General features: G+C 32.5%; 1 protein-coding gene across 1 annotated transcript; it reads right to left on the reverse strand.

Moving 5' to 3' along the window:
* Positions 1-6,428: 6,428 nt before the first annotated feature.
* LOC116215436 (expansin-A23-like) lies at positions 6,429-8,315 on the reverse strand. The gene is made up of 2 exons (XM_031551151.1): positions 8,155-8,315; positions 6,429-7,156 (listed from the first exon to the last, which is right to left on the reverse strand). The coding sequence occupies exons 1-2, from the start codon at positions 8,282-8,284 to the stop codon at positions 6,540-6,542; spliced, it is 747 nt and encodes a 248-aa protein (XP_031407011.1). The 5' UTR covers positions 8,285-8,315; the 3' UTR covers positions 6,429-6,539.
* Positions 8,316-15,687: the final 7,372 nt, after the last annotated feature.

The raw sequence follows: 15,687 nt of genomic DNA on the forward strand, positions 1-15,687 counted from the left end.
ATAGAGATAGGCATCACCACATGCAAGGAACGTTGGCATCTCAGCTAGTTTTTAAAAAATTAATAAAATATATATGATTCATCTTTTTAATGAATAAAAGTTTTTTGTTATGTAAATAAGGTACTTTGATTGAAATAGTTTTACTAATTTCATTTAATCATAAACTTGAAAATTATCGAAAAATTAATTATACAATCATAAATTAATTAATATTTGTAAAGATCTAATTATATAATAAAATATACTATTTTTCTCATAATTAATAATCCTGCGCAATGTGTGAATAAAATGTCTAGTTTTGTATTCATTACCCAACATAACTATCTAACCTACAACAAACATCTACCTGACTACCTGCATAAATATAGGGCACGTGGACTAACGGCAAGAGCCTATCGATGGGCTGACCCATTAAGGGAGAAAAATAAAGAAAGTGGTACGGTCACTTGACTTGTTTTTCTTGGTCGTCGAAAACATCCAATTTTGTATTTATTGCACAATAAACGCCTGGTTGCCAATTGTGGTGCCCCAGTCTATATATGACTGGAGAAAACCGTGCGACTTCATTGCGCTCCTTCCACAGAAAATCACAAGCATATCAACACTGACCTTGAGTTTTTTTTAGGTCAATGAAACTATAGTATTTTGATCACTTATAAGCTCCTCCAAGTCGATTTCCAGATCTTTAATTATTGATTGATATATAGATCTTTATTTATCAATTTATAAGTTTTTATTATTTATGTTGGGCATGTGGATGGGCTTCGGCATTTTAACAAGTAGAACGGGAGCACCATGAACCCATCAATAATCTCATACAAACGCGCGTATATATATATATATATATATATGTATTCCTCAAATCAAAATCATCATTTGCCCCCAACCTAAGTGCCAATTTTGGGACTTGGGTAGTTTCTTTTATTTTACGACGTGTCCTGACCTTTGAGTTTGTTTTAGGTCAATGAAACTAGAGTGGTTTGATCACTTACAAGCTCCTCCAAGTCAATTTTCGGATCTTTAATTGTGGATTGAGATATAGATCTTTATTTATCAATATGTAAGTTTTTATTATTAATCGACCTGTGGGCCTCTATTAGTTTTCGTCGATCTTGTAATTGAAGAACTCATAGGTTCTTGATAGACCTCGTGGGTATCTATCGGGTTCATAGACCTTCATAGACCCGTAGTCCCGTCATACATCTGCTTTGGTGTATATTTGTGATAAAAGTAATATAACACTACTGTTATTTTAATTAACTCAAAAGTTTATTCCATTCTCATGAGAGTCTCGGAACATCTTTTTGCCCCCACTCTAAGTTTCGATGTCTCAAGTGCTTAGAAGTTTGTAAATGTCAAACTTTCATTCGATGCTATTTTCTTTTTTCGGTCCTTGATAGTCTTGATCCCATATGCTTTCCAATGACTCATACACTTAGGATGCACATTTCAATGATGTGGCTTCTTTAGCTTCGTGGCAACATCACGCCCTTTCTAATAATTCTGTCAAGTCTTTCGGGTGTCCTTTGTAGAGCGAGTAGCTGAACTTTGAGTCTCTTAACCCATCAGTAAAGGCAAATATCACTACCGATACTTCCGTTTGTGGGATCTCTATTGCAGTGACCGTGAATTGTTGGATATAGTCTCGTAGGCTTTCTTCACTTCCCTGTAAAGCCTGCATTAAATTTCCTAGGTTTTTGTTCTGTTTCATGAAGCTTGCGAAGTGTTTTGGAAATGCCTGAAACAATTCTTTGAATGAGCCGATTGATTTGGGCTTCAGATCTCGAAACCATGCTCGAGCCTTTTTTTTACCAAAGTAGAAGGAAACACTCGACACAATGCGGCATCCGAAGCATCTAATAACACCATGAGGTTACGACAGCTTTCAATATGTTCCAATGGATCAGATGTTCGGTCGTATTGTTTCAATGTGTGTACTTTTAGTTTTGGTAGAGAAGTCTAGGTAATGCTATCACTAAAAGGTGATCCTCTTATGTAGATTTCTGAAGACCAAAATTTACTTATCTAACTATTTTTGAAGGCCTTCAAAATCTTCTCTTTATGATTTCGTGTTGGACCTTTCGACCTTTTTATTCCTTCTTTCTTGAGAATTGGCTTGTCGTCTTGATGTCCATCTTTACTATATATTAATTATTATATTTAACATTATTAAAGCTTAAATACAACAAGAAATACATATATATAATTAAAATAAGCATGTGCAATGTACGAGACAATTAGTTGCAATATTATTATTGTATTGTAAAACTTACTCTAATTGTAATTAAAATTACTCTAATTTTAACATGAAAAGTTACTCTACTTTATTGAAAATTATTATTAAAATTGCAGTTAATAATGAAAAATATTATTATTGTAAACAAAACATTGATATTTCTAAATGTGATTAATTAAAATAACATTAACTGATATGTGAAAATCAACACATGCAACGCGTGGGACAGAACGATGGTATATAGTAAAACTAACTACGTGTTGCAATAAATGTCTTTAATAAATGCAACTAATAATTTAAAATTATTACTATAATTATATAATCAATATTTATATGTATATATAATAAAATTGGCTTCCAAGAAAAATAAATGTCCTTTATGTAATGCAATTGAAAAATTATAGAAAAATAAATAATATTGAATTTCAAAATTATAAAAGTTAATGTAATTTGAAATATTGAAATACTAATTGGAAAATGCAATATCCTTTTAATCAAAAGTCAACAATAAACCATTAGAGTTATGAAAAATTTAAATTTTACGAAGATAGCATATAGTATAAAATGAAGTTTATGAATAAAACTATATCCAACTTTCAATTTTATTAGAATGTTGTTTTCATTTTTATACTTCATGATTATCTTAGAATACTGAATGAATCATTATTATATAAAAAAATCTTAGAATATTGAATGAATCATTATTATATGAAACTAATTTTATATTTGACATTATGAACAAGTAAGTACAATGCTAAATAAATGAAATCAATTGCACGAGAAGTACACTATAGTATTTATAGATAGATGGATACAGTCCATTAGGAACTCTTTTGGCAATTCACAAAATTGGAGGAATATTTCAATAAATGGTTCATAAATATATAAGGGTTAATTACCTAAAAAAACACAAACATTCATATTTTATTAATTTTAACACGAACTTTTTTCTTGACCTAAAAATATACAAACCATCACTTTGATATCAATATTAGCAAGTACCAACTTTTGATTAATTTAAACTGGAATTGTTGGCCAACACCACTAATCGGGGCAGTCGGCGAACTCAGGAGTTGTTGGCGACTCTACGGGGTGGTGGTGGCCTCTAGGGCCTCCTCAAATTTGAAAAAAAAAAAAAAGTAGAGAAAGAAAGGACAAGGGATCAGCGGCGAGAGCCTCATCAACGGACACTACCCCCTTAAGTGGGGTCAGCATGGATGTATGTCATCACATGCTATCTCGATTAAGGGTCAGTGACCGCCGTTGAGGCCTCACCGATAAAAAAAGATGATGTCGTGCTAATATTGATATCAAATTGATAGTTTGTATATACTTTTTAGGTCAAGAAAAAAATTCATGTTAAAATTGATAAAATATGAAAAGTTTATATTTTTTAAGGTAATTAACCCTAAATATAATTAATCTCATCTATTGATGGAACATTACCGTCGAACCAGCAGGAAGGATAAGGTGGCCTAATATTTTTTGTCTAGAGCAACCAGCTTTAAGTTTTATGGTTCCACAGTGTGATCCAATAGTTACGAAATATAAGGTGGCCTAATATTTTATAGATTTTACCTGAAGCGAAATATAATTGTCATCGGTACTATTAAGGCACGTAGAACGCTCAGGGTGTTAGTAATAATGTACCATATATAATACACTAGAGTTCGTACCTGCGCTATACATTAATATGATCTTTCAACAATCTAATAAAATATAATATATTCTCAAATGTGTTGATCTTATTTATTAATAAGGAATTGAAATAATATAATTATGCAAAAATTGTAATTGTTGATATCAGTGAAGAAAAAAACTCAAAACGAGTATTTGGTGTATTATTTGTAAGAGCGAATGACCTCACTCTCTCGCCCTATTGTCTCCTCTCTCTCACTCCCTCCGTGCACGTTCATCTCCACATTTTTCTCATCATTAATTTTTTCATTTCATTTTCTTCAAAAATTACCTTCCTAATAAATAAATTATCTTTATCTCTCAACAGAAATTTCTTATAGTCTACGAAGTTCGCGAGTTAAAAAACCAAACTCAAATAATTAAAGTGAAAAAAAAAATTCATATCTAACAAGGTAACGGAGATTATGTTGATTTTATCTAACAACGTAATGGAGATACTAACGTCATGCTAACACTGAATATAACTTATCCAAGAAAAGAATTCATCAAATATAATACAAATATAATATAGTAAAAGTTTGTTTAATTGAATTCAATAAGTCAATTAACATAGAGTTAAGGATTTGTCAATTCGGAAGTAGATGGTGGGCTCATGTCTCACGCTTCATCTTTTATATGTTATATAATTGATTGATAAATGGCCATAAAACCTGTAATTGGTGGACGTTATCATATTATGCTACTACCTAATATTTTATAAATTTCAACTCTAATGTCATACACTAATGAAGCAAAATATAATTTTGTCACCGGTACAAAATTGATATGTGTAACAGCCCATCTGAAATGTGCCTCTTTGTGAGACAATGCTCAGATTTGAAATGTGCGATGTGATTTAGCCGCGTCTCCTTTCTTACGGTACCCTAATTTTTGCCCCCCCGGGTACAATAGGAAAACCCATTTCCCCTTACCCATGAAAGCAACGAATTCCCCAATATTCTCGTTGATATCGTCATCAGACCCCTGTTAGTTGGAAAAATATTGGTGGAGTATTTACACAGTCAATTAACCGAATAATATTCACCGAATATTTGTTCTGGGTAGTTAGCATGCCCATGATTTATCCAACCTAAAGCAATGGCATCCTTCATCATCACTCGCCGGAAGCATGCTGCCGCTGCGCTCTTCGGAATTATCAATACGAGCAGGGTATGCAGATGTTATTAAAGGAGAAAGAGGTCGACCAGGAAAAATGTGGGATGTGGTGGAGGACCCGAACACCATGTCCCTACATTGTTGCCAGGAACAATCTCGGGGAATAGTACGACGTGGAGGCCTGGACAGAGAATAACAGCAATCTCATCATTGGGAGGCGACTCCCGGGTGAGGTGCAGTGGACCGAGGTCCTCCTGCCTCTGCCTTCTGAAGTGTACAAGGTCAGAGAGTTGAAGATGGACATAGGGGATGACGACAGGTTCGTAGTGAAGATCTCTAAGGTGGATGCTAATAAGCTCCACCTCTCGCTCATAGCCGAAGCTTATGCTCATAAGGTGCTAGATCAAAGCTAAACTTGGAAGGGCAATATGTCATGATCGATTAATTTCCTGATCACTTACTTGTTAGCTTCCTTCTCTACTTTTCATGCTTTTGATTGATGTCTCATCTCATGATTTTGTTGGGGACTTTCTCGATCAGACCTTGATCTCAATAATAACAAACTTATAATTAGCTCTCAGCTTCGGGGCTAATTTTGAGCTTATATTGCTTGCACGGTTTGCTACATTTACATATGCTTGCTAAGCCGGGTTTTCGCTGGGACAAGGATAAAGGTCTGATTTGCTAATATGTATAATAGCAGTCTTCATGAAATTAAATTATTTCCGAGTTCTCATAGATCGAATTTCTCAAGCTGGGTCTACAACCGGAAATTACCATTCACATACATTATATTACAGTCTGAGAAAAATGTTCCCCAGTCTCATCCCAGAAAAAGAAAATGCTCTCCGAAATTCTGATTGTGCCTAATGTTCTGCAAACTAATCTGCTAACATATATAGAGATATATATATATATATATATATTATACTATATAGAATACGATACTCAATTAAACAAGCTTGAATAAGAGAGTCTCAGCCATCGAAATTCACAGTTTGAGCTCGGCAGAGAGTACGACATGGAGGCCTGGGTAGGTGAATAACAATAATCTAATCATTAGAAGGCGAGCCAGGATTAGGGTGAAGCAGAACGAGATGCAACTGGGTCCGGCTGCGATTGTGCTCTAACGCCGTTGAGAAGGTGGAGAATCAGATGCTGAACTTGAAATGACTATATCTCGTGATATCTTCACCTATGCACTTGATCTGTGTACTACAATTTCGAAGAGATAATGAGACTGAGCACGTATCCTCGGCCCATTGGTTGAGAATGAGTTTGTTTCATTTTTCCAATCGTGTGCAGATCGAGAGGGCAAGTTAAATAAGATTGAAAACCTTTAAACCAGCCGACACATATGGTGAAATGTCATCAACATTTCATTTTAGCTCCACCGCATGCATGTTCACAGGCTTCATACAATTACTTATTATGAATTGATCAAATTAATCCTCGCGGACTACAATTGGAAGTAATAAGCATACATGTTACAAATACAAAAGCATGCTGTCTAGAAGTTCTTCCCTCCATCGTAAGTCTGACCAAACTGCCAGTTCGGCGGGGCGACATTGTCAAATTCAATCATCGTGCCGTCACTGACTGTGACCTGAAATGACAGACTCTGTCCTTTCAGGACTGTTCCGGCCTGCCAGTTCTGGCCCCAGTTACGGGACATCTGAATCCAGCCCGTGCTCGAGCCCTTAATCTTAATGTTGATGACATCTCCTGCCCCGCCGACATTGTAAACCAAGACAAGATCAAAGTTGGGGTTCCCCTTGATCTGGAACTTGACCCCACCTTGCTTCACACATGTGGTCCTTCGGTACTGGACAGGGATGATCCCGGCCTTGTAGTATGCAAGCTTCGTGAACATGGGCATGGAGAGATCAAAGTGCTTCTGCGGGGGGTTGCACCAACCACTTTGGCCCCCTGGGGCGGAAGGGCAAAAATTGGTCGCTGTAACGATGACTGAGCCAGCCCCCTTGATGCACCACTGGGGGTCGTTCACGCACTTGATCTCATAACAAGCCCCGCAAGTTAGGCCATCGTTGAAGAGGGCAGCACTTAGGGCTGTTGTGGCCAATCCATACCCTTGCTGGAACAGATCTCCATAACCACAAGCTCCCTCTGTTTACATGGAGTACAAAATTAATTTCATAACCACTAGCTTCCTTGCTAACAGCAATATCTCAATTTCTATTTGTACGTATTTAAAAGATTTATTTATCATTGGGGTTTAATTCAAGTTATACAAAAAGAATAATGTGAAAAAAGAACATAGTTTTTATCGGAACATTATTCAAAAAGAATTATTTGACAAAAAATGAGAAGGAACAAAAAAAAAATGAGAAGAAGAGAGTAAATGGGCGGTTTAAGCAAGAATAAGCAAGTAAATTAAAAAAAAAGGATACTTTTCTCTCCCCTCTCACCATTTCTTTTTGTCAATATTAATTTTAGTATTCATTTTTAAACCAATTAACATCTATTCCTAATATTATTTATATAAAAATCTATGTATATATTAAAAACGATAGAAAATAACTATACTTTTATCAACAAGAATTAATGTAACTAAGCAGCAATACCTATACATGCTCTCTCTTGACAAACTTTTTCAGCAGTGCAGGGGTGTGACACCCACCGAAGACACCTCATCGCCAAGGGTAAATTGGCGTCTTTATGAGAATAGTCTTAGCTAATAAGTTGAGAATGTCCATGATTTTACAAAATGAAAAATAACTAATTTTTGTAATGATTGTAAAACAATGAACAAAATTACGTCAAACCAGACCTAGTATAAGTATGATCTCATCCGCTATATTGCACAAACGATTAATGAGGCAATAAGATATATAATAATTATTCTCTTCTTGATCAGAGAAGTTTATCAAAATTAACGTAAGAACTATATGATAAAGTTTATGTCAAGAACAATCAACAGGAAAAAAAATCATTAATTTAATCAGAATTTACCCTATCTAATCTAAAATTAAGAAAAGGTAGTGCCATACATATATATATATATATATATATGTAGATATATTGTTGTTCCTTATAGGCTTCCATTTTTCTTTTTCTTTTTTTTTTCTGGACAGTTATATCTGATGAGCGAGCCTTCGACTTACGCATGGTTTCTCCACCTTTCATGTCCCCATAAAACGTTGCGTGAGCATCGTACCAGTTTACATCCAATCCTGCAAACACCTTTGCAACCATAAATATTAACACGAGCGGAATTAGTTGACGAGAAGCCATTGGGGAAAAGTGAAAGGAGAGAAAAGATCGATAGAGCTTATTTAAATGTGGTGCCATTAGAGGAATGGAGGAGCTTTGTATTTATAGGCCTGTTTGAAAAGCTAGACAGCAGAACAACTTAATGAGAACGAAAGAAAACAATAATAATATAATAAAGGGCAAATTATACAAAAAAAAAACTTAAATTTTGTAAAATATTTCAGTTTTATCATAAATTTTGTTTTGTAACAAAACAAATCACATATTTTGAGAATCGTCTCAGATTTGACCTCCCGTCACCATTCTGTTAAGTTTGCTGTCTATTTGCCTATGAGGATTTCACGGGACCCACAAAATTTACACATCATTTGATCATAATCTATTTTCTTTACAAAAATAACTTAAATTTTCAAAAAAGTTTCAGTTTTATTTCAAATTTTGATTTGTAATTTTTAAAAATACGTATTTTAAAAATTTCTCAGAAATGGTTCATGAGAGAAGATGTTAGCCGGGGCCGACTTTAGGAGCAAAAACATATAGTTTTTTTTCATTACAAACCAACTTTATGATGAAATTGAGAATTTTTTGAAAATTTAATTTTTTTTATTTAACCTATCTTATTTGTTTTATATCTGAAATTAATATTCCACGTATGCAAAATTAACAGAATTTATAACGGAAGTCATTTTTGAGACAATTTAGAAAACTTATGATTTGTTTTGTTACAAAATAAAATTTAAGACAAAACTGAGATGTTTTACGAAACTTAGGTTTTTTTGTGTAATTTGCCCTATAATAAATGTAAATATAGACAATATTTTGGTTCATGCCAAGTAAAATTTGGAAATGGCTGAGTCGCCCAATTCTAGAAATGGAAATAGTTTCTTTTCTCTTAATTTTATATACCTCCTGACAGCAAATAAGATTAGTTATTTTGGCATGCCACAGCTGTAATAGCTATATATGTTATGCAACTTCATAAGGCATGGGATTAAAGTGTTAGGGTGTCAAGTGTGTTCGGTTTTGGAGTAATATTTATTACTCTACTCCACTTTAACTCTATTTATCTTCAATTTAATAACATAATTATTACTTTTTTTCCTTTTTCAATTTATTTTATCTTAACTACTATTCAATTCAATTTTTAATACTAACTTCTCTCAACTATTCATTACTTTTTCCACAATTCAATAACACAATCATTGCTTTCTCTCAATTATTGTCTATTCATTACTTTTTACCAATTTTTCCTATAATTTAACAATATAATCATTAAATTCCAAATAAATATAATTATTACTTCACTCCATTCCCAATCATTAGTTTTTCTTTCTTTCTTTATTTAAAAAAGCGCGTGAGTTAGAAGCACATACCCTCACAAGATGTCTAGAGTTTTCGGATTTGAATTTGTCGATGGGGCTTTTTGTGCCCATCTACATATCTATATATGAATATAATTATAAAAGCTGAAACAAAGTGCTGGACAATGCCATGTAGGATGTAGGTACCTCATGATTCTTGAAGCTCTCAACCAATCACGATGCGAAATAGACGTAGTATTATTGAATCACATCATTCGAATAACTCTAAAGATTTTGTAGTTATGGAAGATAAAAAGTCATTTATTGTAATCCTAAAACTAAAATTTTAAAAAATAATTTTATTTATACAAGTTCTTAGCATTTTCACATAAATAAAGTACAAACTTTCATATCCTATGAACTATGAAAAATCTAATTTTTCATTGAAAAGCACAAAAACATTCAGCTAACTATTTTTTAGCAATGGAGCAACATATATATGAGAAAAAAACAAGCTTAAGCAATATAGTATTGATAAGAAATAAATCATAACTAAATATATGGTTACAAATTAGCAAAAAAAAACTACTTCCTTATAAATACGTATAAAAAATTCCTTATAGTCAAACTCTGTTTATGCAATCACGGACAAACTTTTATTAGTCGCTAATATTTTCTATCAAGCTTATTCCATTAGTCAACTATCTTTTCAATACTAGCTCGCATGTATGCCAAGGGCCCTTCATCTAGTTTATTTTATATACCAGTAACACTGTCATCCTCAAATTTTTCTAGAACCACTGCTTTAGTACCTGAAAAAAAAATTGCCATTGATTTAGTCCCTACAGTATTAAAAATCATAACAAAATTTCCATTTAGCCAATTTTTTGCCAGCAATTGGGTCCCCAAAATGGCCTATTTCTCTCAACCTTTAGCGTTTTTGCCATTTTGGTCAGAAACTCCTTTTTTTGCCTATTTTTATTCTCAACCTTTCACATTTTTGTCACTTCGCTCCTACAGTTGCATTTTCTGTCAACTCTGCTAACATGGCAATTAATGTCTTTCTGAAATTTTAAATTAAAATAAAACAAATAATCATAAAATTAAAAAATAATAAAGGGATGGAGGAAGAATCTAGAGAGGGGGTCAGGGCTACCATCACCGACCACCCACCCTAGGAGAAATCAGGGGATGAGGGCTGCCACCACCGAGCCACCCATACCTCACCGGCAACACCCATCGAGGGTGGTTGGTTGAGGATGGCAGCCCCCTTCTCTCGATTTTTCCTTCTCTTTTTTTATTATTATTTCTCTTCTATTTCAATTTTAAATTTTAAAATTTATTTTTTAATTATCATGTCAACAAAGTTAATGGAAAATGTAACTGTAGAACGAAAGTGGCAAAAACATGAAAGGTTGAGGATAAGAATAGCGAAAAAAAGGTTTAGGATTAAAATGATAAAAAAGCTAAAAGCTGAGGACAAAAACTGCCTTTTTTTTCTTTTCTTTAACTAGCATATGAGCATGTCCTATAACTGAGAAGAAAATTTAGGCCCTATTTGGATTCCGAGTTAAAAAATTTGAACTTTAACTTTAACTTTAACTCAACACACTACACAACAAAAACACACGTTTCTCAAGTCAAATTTATAATCACATCTCATTTGTCTTTTCCACAATCAAAATTAAAATAAAAATCAAAGTTATTTTAACTCTGAATCCAAACGCACCCTTAGTTTCTAAGAAAGAAAATCTATTCACATTACATCTGAATAATTCATAATTGGGTACTTTTACCTTGCCTTATTATTTAAATGGGAGTATAAAAAAATTGTTGCTATATCATTTACAATAGTTTTTTGAATTGAACTAGAAAAAAGTTTGCGCTTTACAGTAGCAATAATATTTAGCAATACATTACTCACCAAATATATATATATATAACACTAGCTTAAAGGGATCCTAGCTGCTTGGGATCTTTCAAATTAGGGGGAATGGGTGCCCCGCCAGCCACCGAACCCCCGACCGAGGTCGTTAACGTGGTCTAAGTTGTGTAGCAACCTCAACTGGGGAGGGGGGTGTTGGGGGTGGGTATGTTGCTGGTGTGGGCGCCTCCACCCCCTTCTTCGATTTTGTCTTGGATTTTTTTATATTATTTATATTATATTTTATTTATTTTAGGTCTATCAAGTTCCCATTTCTCAAAAGTTCCCCACATTAAAAAAATCATGTATGGTGAAAAATAGACAGAATGCTGTGGAGTGAATTTTTTTTTCATTGTATAATAAAATTATTTCAATTTGTGCTACAACATAACAAAATAAAAAAGTCTTGTTGTACGATATTATTTCCCTATTATATAAGTTATTTTCTCCCAAAATCCTAGTTATCCAAAACTCTTATAAAAGAAAGAACATCTTGATTGAATAATAATTCAAATGATAAAAGTATAATAGAACTAAAATTTGATAGATAACTAAGTGTTTAATTATAATTTGGTGTCGACAATAGGGTTTAATAAAAAATATTAAAAATAATAATCATTACATATATATACTTGAAAAATTGTAAATGTAATGATACTATATAGAAAAACATATTAAATTTGTATTCACATATGATGTTTTAAGATTTTTCAAAAAAGAGTTGTAAGATATGTAAACATAATTATACTCTAATTTATACAATTTTATTTCTTCTAGATCTCAAAATAATAGGAAATCTACAGCCGCAACAAAGTGTGATCCTCTCTCTAGTGCCTTTATTAGCGGCCAATGCTATACTTATGTGAATACTAACAATCTTCTATCTGTATTATAAACAAAATATAGCTTATAATTTCTTATAATATTATCCCACAAAAATTATTTGAAGATGCTATGTTTATTCAGTATCTGAAACTTTTCCGCAGTTTTGATTGTAAAAAAAATTAACTAATTTAGTCCTATTGTTTTTATGGGTTACATTTCATACTTACAACGCTAAGTCATGCTTTCTTGGTAAATTAAAAAAGAAAAAAACAGCTTTACCAATTTAAGAAAGAATAATACAAATATGTAAATAATGTGCTTGATATATATACAATACATCTGTAACATGTAATTTCAACAAACAAGCATCTTAACCAAGCTAAAAGATAATGACAATACCCCATAATAAGATATTCGACATAAAATAAACAGTTTCAGTTATATAATTGGCGTAATTGAAAATTCATAAAATCCTCAATTAATCAAAAAATATTTTAGAAAAAGTAAAATTACAAATTAAAGTAGTTAATTTATTCTACGGGTATAGTGAGAACTGAGAATTATTATGAGGAACTTTACACATAACACCTCTTATCTATATGATGTACATAATAAAAAGAATTTTATTACAGCCTATATATGATGCTACATACTTGTACTTTACTGCTTGTTTGGATCGGGAATTAAGGAAGGTTATCATGCAAATTTTTTTAGTCATCCATCTGCGTCATAAACAGGCTAATATGGTATGTAGTCATCCCATCTGCATCATTAAAATTACATACGCTCCTCAACAAAAAATATGTACATGAGATATACTCAAGTAATTATAGGATTGCGAAAATTCATCTCAAAATACATCGAAACAAGATAACTCTACACGAGAAATAGGATCGTAAAGAAAGAGCAACATCGGGATAATATTTTTCTCCAGTAATTTATGAAAATTTTATGGATTAACCGCGTCAAAAATCACTTACTTTGTCAATTTTCTCAAATTTAGCACCAACTATGTTTGTGAGAAAGAAACATAGTTCATGCTAGATTTGAGATAACTGGCAAAGTTTGTGAAGTAATCGATCCAAATTTTATTGTTTCTTTTTCCTTCCACAAAACTGTGATAGAGATTAGGTGATGTTAAGCATTCCATCTGGGAGGCATAAACCACTTCTCTAATTTATCAAGTGAGATTTCTTAATAAACAGGAAAGTTATTATTATTAGATTAACCTAAAAATACATATATTTTCCTTATATTCCTCCATCTACTTTTTTTTTAAAATTATTTTGACATGTAAATTCACGAAACTTTGTTCCCACATTTACTAAAACATCATCCACCCGCTAAAAATGCTGGCGCGCACAATAAAAATGCTAATGTGGCAAATGGGATCTGAGTTGGCATTTTTTCCCCATAAAATCACTAACTTTTAGTTTATTCTTAAATTTACCAATTTGTTTTTATTTTTCATAAAATCATAAATTTTTGCTCCCTTAGTTATTTCAAAAAAATTGATCCCTTTTTATGATGTGATTTCTTAATTAAGTGTATCCGCTTCTAAATGTATTTAATGGCATGCTTGGTAATGTAATGAAATTAAATTTGACTTCACTTCATTTTACTTTTACATTAATTCAACAACACAATCATTACATTTTTTTTCCGAATTCTTTCACATTTTTTCCCAACTACCTTTGTCTTCATCTCTTCAAAACTTAATTTCATTACTAAATGCAACATTTTTAATTAGTTACTTAAAATAAAAAGAACGATTTTTAAGTCGGTTTTTTTGGATAGTTGATGCTAGAAATATTTAAAAATTTTAAATGAGTTTAATTTCTTGCAACAATGAAATCACTGGATACGATCGGTCATGCCAAGGGTCATAACATTTAGCCACGCAAATTCTGTTAAGATTTATTTTGCCATGCAATTACAAATACATATAGAGACAGACTTCAACAAGTACTCCATGAAAGATCATAAACTACCTAATTCTGAAAACTTCTATTCTATCACATTATACCATAGCTGAGAGTCCTCAATCACTGGTTGGAGCTTGCGTTGCTCACCAAGAGATGGTTAGTGTAATGCAACGGTAGCAAATAACTCTAGTACTCTACTATTGATAGAATATTATTTTTCCTAATTTCTACTTCTTAAGTAAGTGGGATGGAGCATGCCTTGCTTAGTAGTGACATGGCAATCTAGTCCAAAAGTGAAAAGTAGTTCTAGTACCGTAGCTACTGATAGAATTTTCATAATGTAAACAAAACAGCAATTCAAGTAAGTGGAAAGTTTGTCTTACTTATCAAGGGACATTAATCTAATCTAATGGTGGGATGTAGCTCTGGTCAACTAACCCATAACTTGTCGACTTCTTTTCCTTTATCCTAATAATTTCGTAAGTATGAGAATGGCCAACAATAGGATAAAAATATTGTAGAAAACCCTTATAATTTCATCATGCTAGAAAGAAATACAGTAGTAGCATCACATAGTTAAATAAGAAGCACGCCAACTTACATGAATTTCTTTTTATGAATGTGGGTAGTAGGACATAAGAAAAATTCTACCACTAGTTAGGATACTGTACTAGCTTCCCACCGGTGGATTAGTGAACATGCATTCAACTAAGCAGTGTATGCTCCATCCCACATGAATATTTTTGTTTGCTTAGGAAGTAAAACTGGGGTGAAAATTATACCAATAGCTAAGGCAACTACTTCCCATCAATGCATTGGATTGACATGCACCCTACTGAGCCATGCAGACTCCATGCAGCAACTGAGGGCTATCATGTCAGGTACCATACAAAATCTATTTAAAAGTTCAAATGATTCAAGGACTGAAATTTATAAAATTGATTCAAACCAATTTTTTAATTTCAAGTAAGACTAAATGCACCTAGAAGCAAATACACTTGAGAACTAAAAAATGTCATTATTAAAGTGGATAAATTAGTTTATTTACTAAATAATGAAAAATAAAAATAAAATTGATAGACTTGGAAAAACTTGAAAGTTTGTGATTGCATGGAAATAAAAAATTGGTAGACTTGGGAAAAAATTATTATTTTGTGATTTTATGGAACTGAAAAAAATGCTAACTCAGATTCCATTAGCCACGCCACCACCGTCATCGTCCACGCTAGCATTTTTAAAGGAGGAATTCATGATTTGGTATATTTGGTGACGGAGTGAAACTTTATAAATCCACCTGTCAAAGTAAAAAAAAAGAAAAGTAGATCTAGGAATCTAAAAAGATATGTATTTTTAGGTTAATAACCATTATTATTTTTTTGTTATAATTTGACGAATGACTTGTTATTTTGAATATGGAAAGATCACTAATACTAAGTTTTTTCTTTGTTT

This window comes from Punica granatum, chromosome 7 (genome assembly GCF_007655135.1).
Source record: "Punica granatum isolate Tunisia-2019 chromosome 7, ASM765513v2, whole genome shotgun sequence".
NCBI lineage: Eukaryota > Viridiplantae > Streptophyta > Magnoliopsida > Myrtales > Lythraceae > Punica > Punica granatum.